At 38.9% G+C, this 21296-nt stretch overlaps 1 protein-coding gene across 3 annotated transcripts in view; it reads left to right on the forward strand.

Moving 5' to 3' along the window:
* Window positions 1-21296, forward strand: part of scube1 (signal peptide, CUB domain, EGF-like 1) — a 170209-nt gene that overhangs the window by 110636 nt on the left and 38277 nt on the right. For all 3 annotated transcript variants that reach the window (XM_072377527.1, XM_072377528.1, XM_072377529.1), the window contains one exon: window positions 3092-3208. In XM_072377527.1, coding sequence (XP_072233628.1) covers window positions 3092-3208 — 117 coding nt within the window. The remainder of the gene's footprint in view (window positions 1-3091; window positions 3209-21296) is intronic.

Raw genomic sequence — 21296 nt, forward strand, 5'->3', positions numbered from 1 at the left:
TAATTTGATGTGGTTAAAAAATAATAATAAAAAAAAACAATTGTATTGTATTTTGAGTGAATGGCATTTTTTATTTATGTTCTAAAATCTATTCTAGCAGCATAGTCTTTTCTAGCTGACATTGGAGATGTACCTCTGAATTTATTCCTGGCCACAATATAAATATAAACATTCTTTTGTGACACTTAATACAGTGAACACTACTTACATATCAATTATTTCTGAAGTATAACCAATTTAGATTCCTACTGGGTAATCATGAATGATTATGTATCTCTCCAAGATAGCTCCATCTGCTGCCATTTGTTTCCCAAAATATCTTAATCACAACCACATCATTCCCAGTGACAACTTTTATAGGCCAAGGCTCAGCTGGCAATAGTGTATTTGCGAGAATATATTTTAGTTTAAAAGGTTTCATTTTAATAATAGGGCAATATTTATGTATAACAGTTATTGTCTACTTTTTTCTACACACAAAACTGACCGGATATGTAAAATCTAATCTATTCTATTGTCCATTTTTAACTTTAGCGCTTGAACACACGACAAAATGTGGGTGATTAACATCAAAGATGAAGGACATACAAATAGTTTGCTGATACATTGTCAGCAGCTACTATATCTTTTTTTAATTGTCAGTTTTCATAGTCAGCAGTAGAAACAGAAAATATAACTTTTTCAAATTTAGTGGAATAAAAGTCTATCCTAAATTCTGCTTTAAAGAATTTTTTGAATGAAAGAACATAGAAAATGAATAATAAATATTATTAAAACAATAAACAGCTGTGGGATTTTCAGCACTTTGGTGATTTCAGTTTCCTAATAAGAGAAAAGCTACTACAAACCATTCTCAAACAAACCAGGCAATGAAGGAAATATGTGGTCCAAGAGGCTTAGAAAGGGTGCTAAGGAAGGTATGAGGGGCTTGTCCAGCACATCAATCAGGCCTGATGGTTTGTCTCAGCTTGGGCCTGGGGCTTGGGGGAGCCCTGCAGGACTGAGCTCACCTCAGCTAATGATAGAGGCCCACTGTACTCAATATAAATCACTCCTACCCATAAACACAACATCCACAGACATGAAGTCGATGCATATTCACCTTTACTCTAACACAAAGGAAGTATTAATAAACATGTGTAGACACGTAGACCAAATTGCAATGCCCTTTCTAACACGCACACACTCATAAAATATCTTACCTGGGAAGTGGAGGTGACAGGGCTCTGCTATTACACTATAACACCTATCAGTAATACATTTTAAATGCTCCCCTTTCCGCTGTTGTTGTATTTTACCTGAACACATCTGCAAATCCCCCTATTCTAGAAAAAACTGTCTAAAATAGTTTAGCAATCTGGTCTCAGGACATCTCCAGGGAGAGGATTGCAAATGATAAACACATCGAGAAACAAATGCAAGCTAGAAAACAGAGATTAAGGGAGCAAGAACTGACATGGATGTTTAGAGATGCATGACGGAACACAAACAAATCTTCAGATACTTTCCTTTTTCTTAATAGAGAGCATCCACTATATTGGCTCTGATTTCAATGTGAAACTGCATTCTAAAAAAGTATTATGCCACTGCATTCATCTCTAAATTAGTTTTTTCAGTCAAATCAGGATTTTTCTCTTCCCCTGCCTAAATTATCGTTTTATTTAGGCATACAACCTCCACTGGAATGTAACCTTGTGGCATTTTATTTTGATAATGCTAAAAAGGAGGAGTGCATTCCTAATATTTAATATTGCAAAAGCTTTTTGTATTCCAAAAGATCATTTTATGAATTGATATAGAAAACTATATTAAACTATATTATACTATATTAGTATATTATGGGGGCTGGACAGTGGTGTGGTGGTTAGCACTGTCGCCTCACAGCAAAAGGCAAGAGGGTTCAGGTTCAATTTCCTTTTCTGTGTGGTTTGCATGTTCTCCCCATATATGCGTGGGTTCTCTCTGGGTACTCTGGATTCCTCCCACTGTCCAAAACCATGCATGTTAGGTTAATTGGTGTCTCTAAAATTGTCCTTAGGAGTGAGTGTGAGCGTGGTTGTTTGTCTCTGTTGCCCTGTGATGGACTGGCGACCTGTCCAGGGTGTACCCCACCTCTCGCCCAATGACTGCGGGGATAGGCTCCAGCCCCCCCACGACTCGAGTTGGATTAAGCGGGTATAGAAAATGGATGGATAATATATTGTTCTTTTTTTGTTTGTTTCTTTAAATCTGACAGTTGATGAGAATATCTACAATCTTTTGTAGAACTTGGAGCATCTCTTGAATGAGTGAAGTTAAACCCAACAAAAGCAGAGTGATTATGAAGTGAAACTATTAAGATGTAGTTTTGATAAATTCCCTCCAATAAATATAAATAAATGTCAAATTTCAGCATCCTCAGTAGTTTTAGAGCTCTATTGGGCAAGGTTCTGTGCTGTACTTTTCAAAAGCAACAGTAGTTTAGCAGGTGAGCTGGAGTTACCACGTTACCATTGTTTTTGTTTTAATATCAGCTTAGGCAATATTCACAGGTTCCAGCAAACCTTATGTGCCATATACAAGAATCGATTTGAGGAAGAAAATATAAATGCACCTTATCTTTTTATTTGGGTTAAAAATATTTTTGGAAATAGAACCAGCATTTGACCCAAATAATTTTTCACACTAGGTTGTCAGCACTATGTCATGTCTTCTTATATTTATAACTGCTGATCTGTCTTTCTGTGCATACATGTATGTGTGTATATATATATAGATATATATATATATATATCTATATATATATATATAGATATATATATATAGATAGATATAAGTAGAGAGAGAGAAAAAGGGAGACGTGTTTAACTATAGTATATATAAAATGTGTATATGTTTAATTGAATTAGGACATTTTGACTTCCTTTCTTCATCTGTGCTTTGACAAAGCAAAGAAAACACAAAAATACATCACATCCCATCATGCTGTGATGTGTGTATTCTTCTATGACATGAAGCTCTAGTGTCTGATATTTCTTGTTTCTTTTTAAGCTTGGGTCAGTGTATGAACAACTGCTTCTGTTTCGTTTTTCAATTTCTCTCCAATCTGTAGAGACTTGCGCTGTAAACAATGGTGGCTGCGACAGGACATGTAAGGACACAGCCACAGGGGTGCGCTGCAGCTGCCCTGTGGGATTCACCCTGCTGCCTGATGGCAAAACCTGCAAAGGTTAGTAAAGACATAAAAGTATGCGGACATGCATGTGTATGAGGTTCAAAAACCTCCAATAAGGGTCAGTGGTGCCTGGTTGCTATTGACTGAGTGCATTAAGTGTGCTGACGAGGGCAGTTTACTTCTGCCATGAGGGCTATCTGAGTGATGTAGAACCTAATACTGAGCTCACCATCAGTCTAATACCAACTGTACAGGGCTCCTGTTGTGGTCATTGGCACTGGTGCTGCTTGTTGTTGTAGCCTTGGCAGCTGAGCATTTGTCCATTTCCGACAGCCCAGCAATGACATCAATGACAATGGTCCGTGGAGAAGATGCTGCAAAGTGGGCCTTAACATGCAAAAGAGATTATTGAAGCATTTTGCCTTTAGTCTAAACAAACATCTGAAAGAGGCAAAACCTGTGGGTTCACTTTGAATCACACACTGGTCTATATACACAGTAAGGCTTTATATTACTGAAGGCTGGACAAAGCAGGACTGCGCAGGCTGGGAGAAGTCTTTCTGTTTCCAAGCTTCGGCACATTTCACACTCAGAGTAAACGTTGTCTGAGATTACTTTGAAACCTTTTTTGAGTACTTATTTTAGGATTCTTCCCTCATTTTAAAGTATTTTTTAAATTTCATCTTAAAGAAGTATAAATAAAATCTTACGCAGGAAAAATTATGCAGGATACAAGCGGCTGAAATGGGTTTCCTTTGGCGGGTGGTGGGGTTCAGCCCTCAAGATAGGGTGAGGAGCTTGGCCATCCGGAGGGAATATAGCCGCCGCTCCTCCGCATCGAAAGAAGTCAGCTGAGGTGGTTCGGGCATCTGGTTAGGATGCCTCCTGGTCGCCTCCCTTTGGAGGTTTTTTCAGGCACGCCCCACTGGGAGGAGGCCCCAGGGCAGACCCTGGACTCGTTGGAGGGATTATATGTCCCTTCTGGCCTGGGAACGCCTTGGGATCCCCCAGTCTGGGTAACTTTCCTGGACCTGTTGCTTCCGTGGTCTGACTTTGGATAAGTGGACGAAAATGGATGAATGGATGGATCGATGGAGATTACAGGAAACTGAAAATGAATGATAAAGACATTGAGATGCATGCACCTAGTTTTACATGTGTTGGTGTTATCCATTTTCTGTGGAGTGTGATATGATTTATGTACAACTCCTGTTTAGACAGGAGATGAATAAATATAGAAGAAGGAAAAAAAAGTCATCAAATTTTTTCAAAGGTGTAGTGAAGTTTGGACATAAATGCATGCTCACAGGCGGGAGGCAGGCAGATGAATTAAACTGGACTTGACATAAGAGTTAGTTAGATCCTAGTTAGATCACCATGCTATCTTAGGCTGAAATCGGAGTGTCGGAATGAATTATCTCGAAAAATTGTCTTTCACAGATTCTTCTCTTGATTATATCAAGAGAAGAATCTGTGAAAGACAGCAAACTCAGCCAAAAACAACATTTGAATGTTGTCAAACAACATTCAAGCTGCTTCTGAAGAACCAAGTAAGTTTTTAACCAAGTAATTTATTTTTTTAAACATGAACAACATTTTAGAGAAGTATCAGTCTAGTTTTAGGATGAATCCCAGCACTGAGACAGCTCTTTTAAAGATTTTAAATGACACCAAGTGTAACTTAGATAACCATAAGCTCCTGGTCCTGGTACTACTGGATCTTATCGCCGTCTTTGATAAAATAGACCATTACATTTTATTAAACAGACTGAGGAACCTGGTCGGACTCTCTAGTGCTGTTCTTAACTGGCCAAGCGTTATTTCCCTCGATACTTAGTTCCCTCTAAACTTGTAACGAATTGTGAATAATTGTGGATCTGTGTAAAAGAGAATATCTCAGCACCCCATGGTTATAACACATTTACTTTGTAATATTCTAAAATTCCTTATATGGAAAGATACGCATTTATGAGCCTTACAAATGTAATTAGATGTTTTAAAGCAACGACTGCTTGGTGGTGGACTTGGTCTTTGGCTGGGAAAAATTTACAGTCAAATCGGGAGGCAAGATGACGGTAATGGTGGGGCATTACGGTGGTCTACCCTCTGAAGTAAGTACAAGTTAAATCTGCTCGCTTTGCTATCCGGTTATAGTGAGACAGCCAGTATTTCAGATCATTTCAGATAACGTTTTATGTGTCTGGTACTTTGATGCGCCGTCCTCCACACATTTCTCTGATAACTCCTGCTAACCACAATTATTCACAATTTGTTACAAGTTTAGAGGGAACTAAATACCGAGGGAAATAACACTTGACTCAGATGAAAATCCAGATGACCCAGCTTTCCACCAGTACTTAAATGCACCATGCACGGATGAATCTGTGAGGCATGAAAACAGTCTCAAAACCCTTCTTGTTGATCTAAAGCTTTGTGCGTGTGTATCAGGCGATTTGTGCGTGCGTATTCAACGATTTGTGTGTGTAGGAGACTTTTTGAATTCCTAATTATCGTTTTGTCCGTAACTTCTAGGAAGTTACATACGCACAAATCAAGTAGTGCGCACACACAAATCAAGTAGTGCGTACAAATCAAGTAGTATGCACAAATCAGATACCGGTTAAGAAACCGGACGGGCGCTGTTCATTCATGGAACGAAGGGTTTACGTCCACTGCTATGTCACACCTCACGTATCCCTGACGTAGATCACTATAAACAACTCACTGTGATGTCATAAGGGATACATAGTGAGCCATAATTATTGAAATAACTCCCGAGTCCCAACGAGGGAATGGTTTCATAATTGAATACTCTTAATCGAGTCTAACATAGCAGTGTTAGACTCAGTTCCAGTCTATGAATGAACAGCGGACGTAACCGCCCCCCCGGTTTTTAATGTCTGGACATAGAAGGGAGTGCCGCTGATCGTTTAGTTTGGGAGCTGCTGATCTACGTTATAAAAGTTATTTTTAGTGGCAGTCACATCAATAATGATCGGGTTATAACTTTGGCACAAAGCATCAAATGGCAACAAATATGTTTAGTTGTGAACACGGCCCCTTTACAAATAATAGTAATAAGGAGTCTGTTACATCAATCCGTTTCTTTGCATCCTCCGACGGAATGTCTGATGGCCTACGCCGAACAGCTCCGCTATTTAATTTATTTTTAAACCATTTAATAAATAGCTTTCAATGGACTTGAACGATATGTTGATGGTTGGTCGTGCTTGTCCCATTTGAGGCTCCACACCATCCAGCCGTTCCAGGACTGAACAGAGGTTTACTATGGCAACCTCATTAATGTATCAATCTGTGACGGCAGACTATGCAGCCAAGCTCTCTGACTTGTTCTACTCGGTCACGGGCATCAGACTCAGATATATTTTTGGATTCTACCTGTTCAGCTAATTCTTACAGTGTTTGCACAATTTGATGGAGCGCCATGATCTGTGATGCGTCCTCTAAAGACCCGGCAATTCAATCAATTTCTCTGCACATGTAATGTGATACAATGCAGATGTGCACACCGCCCCCTACCGAACAAGATGGGTAGCTCGGTCAGTAGGGAGCTGAAGAAGTACTGATGTCACTCTGCTGCGCCGCTCAGATTGCTTTTTTGTTTTCGAATCATAGGCAATACTTTGCAGGCAGACCATGAAAACGAAAAAGCAAAAATGTGCAGTCTTGATGAAGAAAATGCAAATAGGATGATTGATTACTGATTTTAATTATGAGTCCAATAATGCAGCCACATTCTTAAAATGAAAAAGCATTTCTGCAAATGCGTTTTCATTTAAATTATGTTCACGATTCGCTTCCATACCAATGATCTGGTTTGTGAACGAATTGTTGTACCTACTGCTCTTCAGCATGAGCTGACTGTCACGTGACAAATGAATGAAGAATGAATACCATATAAAAGATTAGTTCATAATGACCAAAACGTTCGCGAACGACACATCACTACAGGGCTCTAGTGTCAGGCATATTTTGTCCAGAAGAAGCGTCAAATGATGTGTGAAACATCTATTTCATGTGAATGTGTACAGAGCCTGAACAGGAAAGCCTGGGTTCTGAACTATCATATTCACTGTAGTGTACTATCTGTTATCGCCAAGTTGAGATTTAGGTTTTGTCGAGCCAGCTTTGAGAAAAAAAGCCTGGGTGTTTTGAATTTGCTTCATAATACTTCTTTCTGGGAATATTTAAATAACGCGAGGTAATGACAAACAAAGAGAAGGTGTGGTAATTGGCTAACATTTGCACATCATTGAAATTATTATGCACATTTCTATTTTGCACATTTTTGTTCGGCTGCTAAGTAATTTGCTTGTTATACTGTGACTTCACAGTGTTTACTGTATTTTCTTTTGTTCTTTTCATTCTTGTGACTTTTTATTTAGATTTTGTATTTCCCATTGTTGTATTTTTTTTTTTTATTGTGTTCAATATTTCATTATCTTCTGCTCATTGACTGTTACCTGGTCCTGAGTTACCAATTTTGTTCCTTCTCATGTAAGTGCAGACTGGAATGACAATAATCCCTTTGAAATCTTGAATCCTAACTGGTTACAGAGTGGTACAGTGCACTTCCATTGTTCCTTTGGTTGATGGTCAGAGCTACTTCTTATTGCAAGTTTTTTCAGCATGAATAATGAAATTGTGTGGTAGGACACTTCTTTTCCCAACCAAATTTAACATGTCACAGACAGAAGGAACTGTCATAGCAACAAGGCATGTTAGTCGTGATACATGGGTGCTCTATGTGATGTGAGTATGCTCTTACACATTTTACAATACTGTGTGTGTGTGTGTGTGCGTGCAGTCTGAGAATGTAGCATGTAGGTGTATAAAATCTTGGAGCCAGGGCTGTCTCAGACCTTCCAGGCAGACGACGTGTCTGCAAACTTTTAGATGTTTGAACAGTGAGGCCCACGCTGAGCCTGTCTCTTGTTCTCTCCCCCTTTCTCCTCCCTGACGTAACCACTGTCGTACAGACAGCACCATCAAGCTGCTGATGTAATAGATACAACCATCCATTAACAAATGGACTAAACTAGAAGAAAGAAAACATTAACAGCATAAACAAATTTAACATAATTTATGTGCTAACCACATATGCAGAAACTAAGTTTTAAATTAAGATTTAAGATTAAGATTTAAATTAAGTTTTCTAAAATGTGACAAAAACTTTGTGTGTTTCAATCTTTATTTAACAGATACAAAGGAAATTATACTAAATGTCATCACAGATCTACTCCTGTTTATTTAGAATATCCACAGAGACCCTAAGTCCAGAATTTGACATCAGAAACACACTCTAAGAAGTTGGGACAGAGGTATGTTTACGATTGGATTCCATCAGCTTGTATTTGAATTATGTCATTTAATTGTTTGGGAATTGGGGACACTGGTTTTTGTATTTTTACAAGAGGAACCTTTGTTTTTCTTGATAAAAACAAAAGTTAAGATGCTCAACAGTCTGGTTGCCATAGTCTGATCCTCATCTTCAAGCAGCCCGTTAGGCCAGTCAAGTTAAACGCACTCTGATGAAACAAAGTTATTGTAAGCTGTGCAGAATGACACATTGTCCTGTTTAATTAGCCATACTGCCTAAAATTCAAATATACGCCCCGCATCAATAATACCACACAGCTATGGTAAGCAATGCCATGTTATGGGTACTGATCCACTCCCATTCCATAACAGACATTGGCTTTACCATGATGTTCACTGATTGCATTTTTTTCTAAAAGTAAGATAAAAGGGGACTAAGCTGACCATAGAATATGTCTACTGTCTTTCTGTCCCTCTGTAATGATCAACAGAATTGATTTGCGGCTTCCTCACTAGTTTTAGTTCAGTTCATGTCAGATTATCTATATAGCTCCAGTTCACAGCATACTGTCACAGTCTGGAGTGGATGCGAGGAAGAAGACCCAGGTGCAGACACGGAGTAGGAGCCTGGAGATAACTTAAACTCTGTTTATTTGAGATAGAAACTAAAATCGCAGCCACACTTGAATACCACAAAAACTAAACTTAAAAAACAACAAACTAGTGATGTGTCCATCTGTGTCAAGGTTTCGAAGTGTGTGTTGAGTAATTTAGGATGTATTTTATGAAGCGCGTATCGAGGCGTGCGTCGATGACGTATGTGGTGACTGTCGAGGCCTCGTGAAGCGGTCATACCACGTGACCAGTTCAGGAAGGCTTCTAGCGTAATTCAAAATACAAGGAGTAAGGTCTAACTGCAGAGCCACTACAAACCATGCCCCCTACAAACCACACCCCCAGGTGGCTGTAGAGGCCCATGGCTCTTAGAACGTAAACAAAAGGGAAACAAAGCAATAATGGGAGCAATTTTAGCAATTTTAACAACTTTAACGGTTGATTCACAACATTAAATGTCTTTCAATGCAAACAATGCGTTTGAGACAATAAATTTTATACAAAAATAGAAAGTAATGTAATTAAAAAGACTATGTAGGACTGCAAATTTATCTAAGTATATTTATTTATATACAAGTGACTAATGTATGTGACCTAGTTTATTTTAAACTCAATAAACAATACAATTCACAAGACTAGCAAAATCAATATGACCATACACAAATCCTTAAAATATGTACCGTAAAAGAGAAAAAAGTTCAGACAAATGAAATGGCCAGCAACAACTTTTATTGGCAACAAAATAAAACAAACATTCTCACTTAAACATATTCCTTGATGTGAAGTAAAGACTGCAAAAGCATCCAAGTGATTACAATAGGGCGAACAGAGGTTAATGATATAGGCCAAAGCTATTAATTGAAGGATAACATACTGAAGGCCTGTGTCACTGCTTTTGATGTTTTCAAACAGTAGTTTCTTTAGAACAAAAGCTTGGATGGGTGCCAGAACTCCAAGGATCACCCTAGAAAATAAACACACCAAGTGCATAATAACAAATAAATAAATCAAATTTTAAATTAGTTTTCCAGATTATTGAATTTTTGAAGAAAGGCAACTCTTTTCTGCACAATTACTTATCTTAAGTCATGCATTTCTGAGAATGTGAAACCCTGATTTCTCCACTCAACACTGAAACAATTTAGACTGGAACCAATACTTATTTCAATTAACAGCCAGCAACAACTTTTATTGGCAATAAAATAAAACAAACATTCTCCCTATAAACAAACATTTATAATTCTACAGCCTCTTCAAAAACTTCTCCGAGTCCAGAGCTCTTTTGAGTTGTTCTGCATATGTGTCCTTTTTCTGTTGTGCCTCCGTGCTCATTTATGTTTTTTTTACATAAAATGAGTTAGCAGCTTTTTCTCACTGATGAGACATAATTAAATAGCAATTAGTAAAAGGACATTCATGCTGAGAGGCTGTCATAAATGTACAAACAATACATGTAGGTATTAGCACTCTTCTTACATTTGTAGCATGCCTAAAGTCCTACTGCAGTCCACAGTTGTACATTTCTGTGACTCTGACAGCTGAAAGGGCGTGGACTGTTGCCTGTTGCCTGTGTCATGATGTGAACAAAATGACATCTTTCATTTAGACATTAAGTAGTCTGTCATGTTGCAGTTAACAAGATATTAACCATAAGTTAAAGACTGACAACAGTAATAATATAAATAAAAAAGTTTCAGAATTTACCTCCGGCAGAAGCACATCCAACAAATATTAACAATACTAACAATATTATCGATTCCCGTGGTTGGACTTATCTCTATATTTAACAACAGACTTCTGGTGGCCTTGGGGAATTAGGGCATGGTTTGGCCCTACTTTCGGGCACAATGGGCGCTGAAAGTGTCCACTCCCAATTTAATGAGTGCCGGGAAGGTACCCTCCCGAAATGTTATGTTGATCTATAGGAGAATAAAATACAATTAAAACTCATACTTTTTGAAAAGACAAAGGATTAAATCAAAAAATATATTGCTAACCTATTTAATTTAAAATCTGCATGCATACATGTTGGCACATAACTTTTAAACTTCTGCAAAATCAGATTATGGTCAATTTATTCTTTTTGCATTGTTCCCTTGTCAAGTTCAAACACGGGACCCTATTTTATATATTTTTTGTGTCTAAATGAGAAATCAGGAAAACAACTTTGAATTGGTCTACTAGGAAGAGGCAGCTGCAACTAGAAACAGCCTTACTGTCCTTTCCAAAGCAACCAGACTGCATTTCAAGAAACGTATTTTGTACCTCTAAACCACACTTTAATCAAACTTCACCAACACACACATATACCCGAAACTATTCAGTTTGATATGTTGAGTTAAATTAAAATTAAAAATATTCTGCATCTACGTGCTGTGTTCCCCCCACTTGCTCAATCATTACTTTGATTTTCATAACACATGTAAAAAAAAACGACACAAAATGGGTTTGAGTTTGAAGAAATTTATTTTTACAAATAGAGTCCACTGTCTTTGAAAAACAGTCTTTCTGCCTAGCAAAAGTTGTCTTAAATGTTACATTAAACTTCATCTTCCCAAAATGTAAAAATATAAATGTGTCTTACCTGAACCGCCATTGCCGTCTCGTCTTGCAGACACGGGTTACAGGGGCGTGGTTTGTATTCAAAGTCGAGGCAACACGTTACTCTGCAATTCACCATGCCGGTTGGGAGGTGTGGCTGTGTGTTTGTGTGGTTTCAGGGGTGATAGCCATTCCTTGCTTTTTCTTCCAGTCAGAGTTAACAACAGTAAACAATGGTAACTGAGGTGGAGCAGCTGTATTTGCAATTGGAGCTCATCATTAGTGAAGAACAAATGCTTATATTGCAAATGTTGAAGCGCAGTCAACATAGAAGACGTTTGCGGATGTGGTCTGTACGACCGGTCAAGGCTGGGAATGAGTGAATTTCCAACACTGGTTCACCCACTGAGGAACCTGGATGTACAAATGCACTTTCGATACTTTCGAATGTCAACGGGCCGATTTGACGAGCTTCTTTGCCGTATACTGCCACTAAGACCGGAAAAAGCAACTGCCGGGAATTACGTTCTGAGCAGACCAATCACAGCCCTTACGGCCTGCGTCTACGCGACGTGTAGTTAGAATTTTTTTGGAGGTGCACGTCAGGCTACGGCGTAGGGGTCCACGTTGTCGAAATGACGGAGAAGTATAAACTATGCCTAATAAGGCAGACACACAATAATAATTGTGTGAAACAGAATAGAAATACCTAATTAAACCCATACTTAATTAAATTATTGTAGCATAGCTACAAGAACATAGAATAAATAGCATATATATGAAATATAATAAATCAAATTATATTAATTACTGTTATTATTATGGTGAATGACATAGTGAAGCCACTTTGTCATTTAAATTACCACCATGAAGCTTCGGATTTTACATAACAAAAATAGAAGCATGCAGAAAAATCCCCCCAAAAAAACACCCCAGAACAATGAACAGACCCAGTCCTCACTGTCAATTTAATACTGTGCAAAGAATGTAAAACCGTATACGTTGCTATACAATACCAGATCGACCAATATAAATAAGAACCATCTATTCCTTAACCTGCGTCGAGGGTTGCTTAAAGAAAAGAAGAAAAGATTTCCAAGCAGAATTTCCAACAGCAGAAAGGACTTCACAAACATCTCCCCAAAATTTTGGTATTTTGGGACAGAACCAAAACATGTGAATCAGAGTGACTTTCTCAGATTTACATCTATCACATGTTGGATCTACTTCTGGATCAATCTTAGCGAGTTTAGATTTGTGAAGGTGCACACTTTAAATTGGATGAGGGAGTGTCTTTGGGGGAGAAGGGGGTGGGGGGGTGCAAATGAGAGATCAGTCTCAAAATTGCAGAAATCGCTCCTTTCTTAGTTGGGTTAAATGCCACCAGTTCGTCAATTATACTGTTATCTGATTTATCTGGGCATCCTGGGACGGAATCAGAAACATAATGCCTAGCCTGTAGATACCTAAAAAAAAATTAGATGTGGGGAGATCGAATTTAGAAGACAGCTGTGCAAAAGAGGCAAACTTATCTTCCTTAATCCTTAAAATACCTCCGGCCTTTTTTTAATCAGATATCAAAAGTGGCATCTTGCATCGACGGGGAGAAAAAAACATTTGATGCTATTGTATTAGAAAGGCTCACATTTCGAAGACCAAAGTATTTCCTAAATTGTGAATATATTCTAATGGAGCTATGAACTACAGGGTTAGGGATTGTCCGGTTCATGGAGAGAGGTATTGAAGCTCCTATCACTGATGATAGAAATTGAGAGTCACAAGACTGCTTCTCCACTTCAACTCAAACAGGGCCTCTCTTATCGAAGTAATAATATGTCCAGAATGATAGACACCACAAATTAGTAGCCCAATAGTAATATCTATGATTTGGAAGGGCCATTCCACCATCTTGTTTCGATTTCTGAAGATGGTCTTTTCGCAAGCGTGGCTTTTTCCCATTCCAAATGTACGTTAATATAATAGAGTCAAGTTTTTTAAAATAAGCATTTGAAAGAAACACAGGGAGACACTGGAACAGGTATAGGTACCTAGGAAGCACAGACATTTTAACCACATTCACTCTCCCAAGCATAGAAAGCGGGAGGGGAGACCATTTAGCCAAATCTTGTTGGATTATGAGTAATAATTTATTATTAAAAAGTTATTTATTTTAAGATGTGAAAAATCTTTAGTTACAGAAACACCAAGGCAAACCAAGCTATGCGTAGCAACCTTAAAAGGCACCCTGATATGTGCAAGAGCAGTGTCATCCAAATTTAATGGCAGGAGCTCACTTTTATGCAGATTCAATTTGTACCCTGAGATTTTCCCAAACTGGGTGAGGAGGTCTAGAATAGAAGGAATACTTGTCTCTGCCCCGGAGACAAACAGCAGGAGGTCTTCGGCATAGAGGGATAATTTGTGTTCCATACAACCTCTGGTAATACCGTGAATAGAACCACAGGATCTTATGGCAAGGATTCAATTGCTAGTGCAAAAAGAAGGGGACTAAGAGGACAGCCCTGGCGGGTCCCATGATGTAATTTAAAGGATTTAGAATAGAAGTGATTTTGTTAGAACCATTGCCGAAGGGCTGCCGTACAATAACTTAATCCATGAAATAAATATGCTACCAAATCCAAATCTTGCCAATGCCTCAAAAAGGTAACTCTACTCCACCCTGTCGAATGCCTTCTCTGCATCCATGGAGACATTAAAGAAGGAGCATCTATTTTTAACAAAGCCTGTGTGATCTGGAGAGACAATGTCAGGCAGGAAATTCTCTAATCGCTGTGCCAATACATTAGCCAATATTTTATAATCACAGTTTAACAAGGATATTGGTCGATAGGATGCGCAATCCAGGGGGTCCTTGTCTTTTTTTGGTAATAGTGTCATACATGCCTGGTTCAAGGTAGCAGGGAGAGAACCTCTCTTAAGAGTGTCCGAGTACATAGCTGCCTACACAGGAGCAAGTTGGGTAGAGAATTTGGCATAGAACTCACTCGGTAAACCATCTGGTTCAGGAGACTTCCGAGATTGCTGTGCTTTGATTGCCATTTCGACCTCCTGCAGCGTTATTGGCATATCTAAGGCAGAGACCTGATCCGGAGACAAAGTTGGAATAGGTACATTTTTTAATAAGTTCTGTAAAAGATCAGAATTGCAAAGATTAGTAGAACTATACAATTCTTCATAATACTGTTGAAAAGCGTTGTTTATCCCCTGCTGATCAGTGGTAACCCTACCATGCTGACACTTGATACCTTTAATTATTTTTCTAGCTTGACAATATCTCACCAGCCTTATCACCATGCTCGTACAAGTCACTCCTATTTTTCAGCAGTAGGTATTCTATAGTTTGTGAGGTGAGTAAGTCATATTCTGCACATAGTCATCAAATTTTCTTCATATAGGTCCTGGGATGGGGCCCGTGCGTTCTTTATATCTATGTCCGAAATCCGACTTTCTGTCCTTTTTCTTTTTGGCCACAAAAGATATTACCTGACCTCCCATACAGTTTAAATAGAAACTTCAGGGGTCACATTGATATCCAGGAACAAGGAAATTTGGTCTGACAAAAATGTTATAAAATTTTCATCATATAGTAAAAGAAAGTTAAACCTCCAGTGCCTCCTGGGTGTCATCACTTCAGGTATATTAAGTTTAAGCACCAATGGAGCATGGTCAGATATTGCTATAGTATGGTAGTCGGATGATTGGACATCTGTAATTAATTTATTATCGATGAAAAAATAATCAAACCTACTGTAACTATGATGAGCATGCGAAAAAAAGGAATATTGTCTGTCATTTGGGTGTAAGAAACGCCAAATATCTGTAATGCCATATTCTTCAAGAAAAGATTGTAAATAGGACGCTGATTTAGATGTGGCACAACCTGGTCTCACTGATGATCAGTCCAGCCCAGGGTCTAGACACAAGTTAAAATCCCCTCCCTTAATGAGCTGATATGAGTTCAAACAAGGAAGCAACTTAATAAAGCGAGAGAAGAATTGAGGGTCATCAAGATTTGGAGCATATACATTAGCTAAGATGACCTTGTTGTCATAAAGTTTACCAGTTACTATAACAAAATGGCCATTTGGATCTAATATCGAAGAAGATGGTGTAAAGGGTACATTTTTATTAATCAGTATAGCAACCCCCCTGGCCTTGCCTTGGAAGGTTGAATGGAAAACCTGCCCCTCCCACCCACATTTCAAGCACAGATATTCCGGATTTTTAAGATGAGTTTCCTGGAGGAATGCAATTCCTATTCCCAAGTTTTTAAGATGTGTGAGAACCTTCGTCCTTTTCACAGGTTGGTTCAGACCTTTAACATTCCAAGAAACAAAACCAAGTTCATTTGTCATATTCACATCATCAATAAAGTTAGGGAACAGTACAGTCAGATATCAAGACAAAATACAGAACAGTTTAACCTGGTCGATCTGAGAAAAAGAAAAACTAAAAAGAAATAACTATTGACAGCGGGACCTGAAAACTTTCCCCAAAACCCCAAGGTGAAACCAGCTGCAAAAACAAGCAGCACACCTTCCCTATCTATCTGCAACACCTCCATACAGAATCTATCTAAAGAACATCTCCACCTGCTCCTTAAGAAAATTGGTTAAGTCCCTGCTGATAGATAGAACAGGTCAGGCCCAGACTGGATACTTCGTGGTCCAACTAACACTCATGGTGTTAACATAGTTAACCATGGAAAACCCAGAACAGATACCTTCAGAAAATAGTATTTAAAAGCCATTTGATTATGATTCTTACTCACACTAATCAAGAAGACTTATTAAAGTTCTCAATAAATTTCTCAGCCTCAGTCACAGAGCCGAATGCGATTCGGGTCCCGTCAGTCTGTGTGATGTGGAGTCTTGCTGGGTACAACAGGGAGGGTTTCAGTCCCTTCTTGTATAAAGATGACATTACAGACCTATATTCCTTCTGTTTGTCCACCACTTCAGGGGGATAGTCTTCATAGATCCTGAACGAGATGTTTCATTATTTGAGATCACCCCTCTTCCTGGCCTCCCGAACAATGAGCTTTGGCGCCAGGCTGCGATGTGCGCGATCCAACTCCGGTGCTAAGGGAAAAGTGTCATGACCAAACACGTCCCGCAGCAGTTGGGAAAAAAAGAGGGTTGTGGGCCTTCGGTGCCTTCTGGTATACCGACAAGCCGGACGTTGCTCCAGCTCAATTAGCCTAGCCCTAAGCTTCTCGTTTTCAGCATGTAGCCTCTCTTGGCTGTTCTCCACCTTCTCCAAGCGCTGATGAAGAGACTCTGCGTTTTCCTCCAGCGACATCAGCAGCTGATCATGGTTGATTACAGTCTCTTGGATTACATCCAATTTTTCGTGAACCTCTTTAAACAATATTTTCAGCTCGGAGAGTAGCGCAGACCTATGCTCGGCCTATCAATGCTTGAAATTGTCTGATGGTAGATGACTCCTTCTCTTTCGGAATTGAGGTGGCCCTCATTAGTTTCCATCGCTCTTTCAGGACTTGGGGGCATCTTTGATAGAGTTTATATGGGAGCTTATATGGGGTGGAGCTACTCATTACTTACGGCATCCTCCACTTTCCTCAATTTAGTTGGAACCCCTTCAAACCCTCCGGCAGATAGTTGGGGAATGTAGCCAGGGGACCATAGTGGGACATGCCTGTCTGGGTCTGACATCTGCCTCTTCACATAGTCCTCAATATCTTCTTTGGCCATGAACCAATGTGCCATTCTTTTTTACCTCTAACAGGCTTCTAGCCATTTTATAAGGGTTATTCAGTAATTTGGAATGCTGGGTCTTTTTCACCTTCCTCTTTCTCAGTGTAGAAGCTGCAGAGAAGCAAGTAAGATTACATCTTTGCACCCGAGTCTCAATCCTGGATTGTCATGGTTTTTGATGACTAATATATCTGTCCACATTTCTAGATATAATACAGCCCAATCCAAAGTGGAATGGGTGCTATCATTCTTCTCCATTCACTACATTCTTTCAGACATTTTCCCTACCCCCCTTCTAGACTTGATCCCAATATAATTACTAAAAGACTCTCTTAGTTCAGCTTTGATAAGTTTTGAGCCATTTGCTGAAACTACATTCACCGATGTTTTTTCTGCTTAGTCACTGCCTAGAAAAGGGAAAGTGTTGTTAAAAATAAGGTAGAGAATGGGATTTGACCCTGTGGTGTCGGAGGTTAAGCAGAATTTGCCAAGCAACCACCTTCACCCTTATGAGGCATTTTTCTCCTAGTCAAGAGTGTCAGCTGTCTATGTCATTATGTTGTGAGCATAAACATAATCATGTCATCACTGGACTTGAAACATCATCAGTAGTGGAAGGAGCTGTATCACAGTAGAGAACTTAGAACTCAAAGCTCAGCAATTGCACATTTTTGTCACGGTGGAAGCGAAGGAGGACCCAGATGCAGATACAGGACAGGAGCCAGGAGGAAACTTAAGTCAGTTTATTTAGGAACAAAAAATCCCAGCAACACTGGAGTATCAAAAAGCTAAACTAGAAAAAAACAAAAACACCTAAGAAGAAACAAAATCATACAGAACACGACGAGGCGCAGGAACAAGCCAGACGGTGAAAACCAATGCGTATATTGACGGAGGATCGGACAAAGAATGAAGAGAACTAGGAGACTAAATACTGTGGGGAGAGTGATTAGTGAGAAGGTACAGTTGAGGATGATTAACACAGGTGAAGGGAGTGGAGCTGATGACTGGCAGGAGGGAACTGACACTAACAGAGACTAAACAGAAAAATACACAGATCGTGACAACTTTGAGGCTTTATTTTGATATTGTAATATATTGCGCCATGGATGAACACTGCTGGATTGGATAATTGTACATACTGGATATAAAGACGATTTGGCAACCTCTCAAGGGGAATCAACTACTGACAGAGATTAGAGAGACAATTTTTGCAAGAAGAACATCTCCCGTGCAGGAAGAACATCTCATCAGTCCTGATGTCAAGCTAAACGACTTAACATGACGACTTGAATTAATGCTTCAGCTCTGTCTCTTCAGGTAATTTGTGATCCTAAGAGAATCCAACATTTACCTTGGTGTAAAAATGAAAGGTTCTGCTCTGTTTTTTGGAGCTGAGTTGAGTGAGTAAGATGGATCGGGATGCAGGCTAGCTGTGCCAGTATATTAAAGCTTAGGCTTCATAAATATGTTACTAAGGGAAGCTCAGAAACACAGCGCAGGTAGCAGACATTTATCTGGCTCTATCACCTGTGTAGAAAGGTCGGAGAGCACACATTCAGATACATATACATAATCATAGTTAACTTCAGTTTCATTTAATTTTTAATTAAAGTCCCAAATCAAATCATACATACTGTCAGGACACTTACTTTACCCTTTCTATGTAACATGTAAAATTACATTTTATACACGTGTGCTCACTCCTCAAGTCATACCAAACAGAGCACAGTCTGTGAGGCTGAAGGATTGTGTGTCAGAGAGGGTGGTTAGTAGCACAGAAAGAGACAGTGCACTCTTAATTTCTCTTTACTTTGTGGAATGGAAATGGAATTGCAATTGAGGGAGAAAGTGTTGACTTTACTTCTTGATGAAGCTTAGGTTCTTCACCGTTTGTCGCAAGATATTGAATATTTTTTATATATCTTTTGGGACATCAGACCAGAGCCAGTGACTCAAAGAAAGTGATCAAACAGGGAGGCGCTGTGCTGGGTACTGCTCTGAAACACCTGGAGCTGGTTATAAACAAAATAATGCTGCAAAAGCTGCTTGACATAATGAACAAAACTGCACACCCTCTAAATAATAGTGATTGAATGATGCCATGTGTTCAGTAAGAACACATGGCATCTTCTTTATCTCCACTTTAACAATACAGCAATTTTCCAAAGCAATAAGTACACAATTATTTTTGATTATTAGAAATAATTAGTAACTGTTATTGAATCTTTATGATGCAAAATAATTTCCCTTTGTGCGTTAATACAGTACCATTCAATTCAATTCAACAGTTCTAAATTATTAGAGTAAGACAAAAATCAAAGGGCGAGTAATAGTATTTGATCCAAGACTGAATGATTTGACAGGAAGCACATATAACTAATATACCACTGCCTTTAAAGCTCACATTTACTGTAAAGTATCGGTTCACCTGGATTTAAAAATAAGATGGGAAGTTCAATTATGTTATTATTATATTATTACATTATATGTATCATTGCATCTACTCATTGTTCTATTTGATTTCAATTTCAGCCTAATATGGCAGCCAAAAATGTGGTCGTTGACCTCGTATCATAAAAAATTATGTATATATATATTAGGGCTGTCAAACGATAAATTTTTTTTTATAGCAATAACAGCATCAAGTGATATGTATCACTGATAGGACATTTCTAACTTGCTTATGACAAACAGAACAGTCTAAAACACTGATGGCCACAGTGGGATATTTGTAACATTTTCTAGTTTTAAATGAAGAATGTCATCTTTGTAATTCACCTGTGTTGCACATGGGTGAAAAAAATGTCCAAATGACAGTAAAATGAAATGAAAAAACATGAGGATTCAGAAGAGAGCTGTGCTGCAGCGGCGGCCGTCGATGACGTCATCGCAGTCAACGAGTGTGCAGAAAGCCCTCTATAAGCCCCCCGATGGTCGCTAATAACAACAGCATTGCAGCTATGAACTAACAGTGCAATAGTACGCGTTTATCCATTCATTCGTCCGTCTTAAAGTATTGGTGAAATAAAGACAGATAATGCCTTATTTAGAGGCTGCATCTTCTATGCCCCCGTTCACTCTATTATATGGATCTCGAGGAATCTAAATATCTTCCAACTTTCACCAAACTGCTCTCGGTGATTAGATGAACGTATTTCATGCTAGAAATAAGGTCTAGGTTTAAAAATACCAGAGTTCCCCATTAAGGCCTTCCATTTTACCAAATTTATTTTCTTGTCTGTCCCTGCTCAGATGATCTTACACTATAGTCCTTAAGTTATTAATAGATAATTCATAGAATTTACTTGATCTAAAATCAATTTCCTGTTGACAGCATGCAGATATTGTGATGGCTGGAAGTTAACAAATCGATATCTCGCGCTGAAGCCTATTCCTACATGGGAATGTGTCACTATGTTTCAACTTTACTGACACTTGTAATCACAGTGAGCTAGCAGTGTTTGTAGCGCTTGTACTGTGGCAAATTTTCTCACAGCTAGCACTTCATGAACGTGATGCTGGCAAGATAAATGTCACCCTTTGAGATGGTCTCATTTAAAGTCCCACTGAATTACCTGATAGTGACAAACAGCTGTATCTCCCTGTGTTCATTTACCTTGCACAAATGCCTCTTGGATGTGCCCTGTCCTGCCTGTCTATCATAATCATTTCAATATAAACTATGCAGGGCATCTTAAAAACCCACTAGTGTGATATATGCCCTTTCATCTGCGCTGACAGATGAGGCAGTTCAACCTCTCATGATGACAGACACACCGACCCAAGGAGGCGTTTCATTACAGGTTTTCATGGTGAAAAATGGGTGAGAGGGAGACTGGAGTGAAGATTTTCAGAACAGACGTTTTAATAGGAGGCACATTTAGGGTTAGTTTTTTTTGTAGGAT

This window comes from Leuresthes tenuis, unplaced genomic scaffold (assembly GCF_036924035.1).
Source record: "Leuresthes tenuis unplaced genomic scaffold, fLeuTen1.0.hap1 SCAF_23, whole genome shotgun sequence".
In the NCBI taxonomy this organism is placed as follows: domain Eukaryota; kingdom Metazoa; phylum Chordata; class Actinopteri; order Atheriniformes; family Atherinopsidae; genus Leuresthes; species Leuresthes tenuis.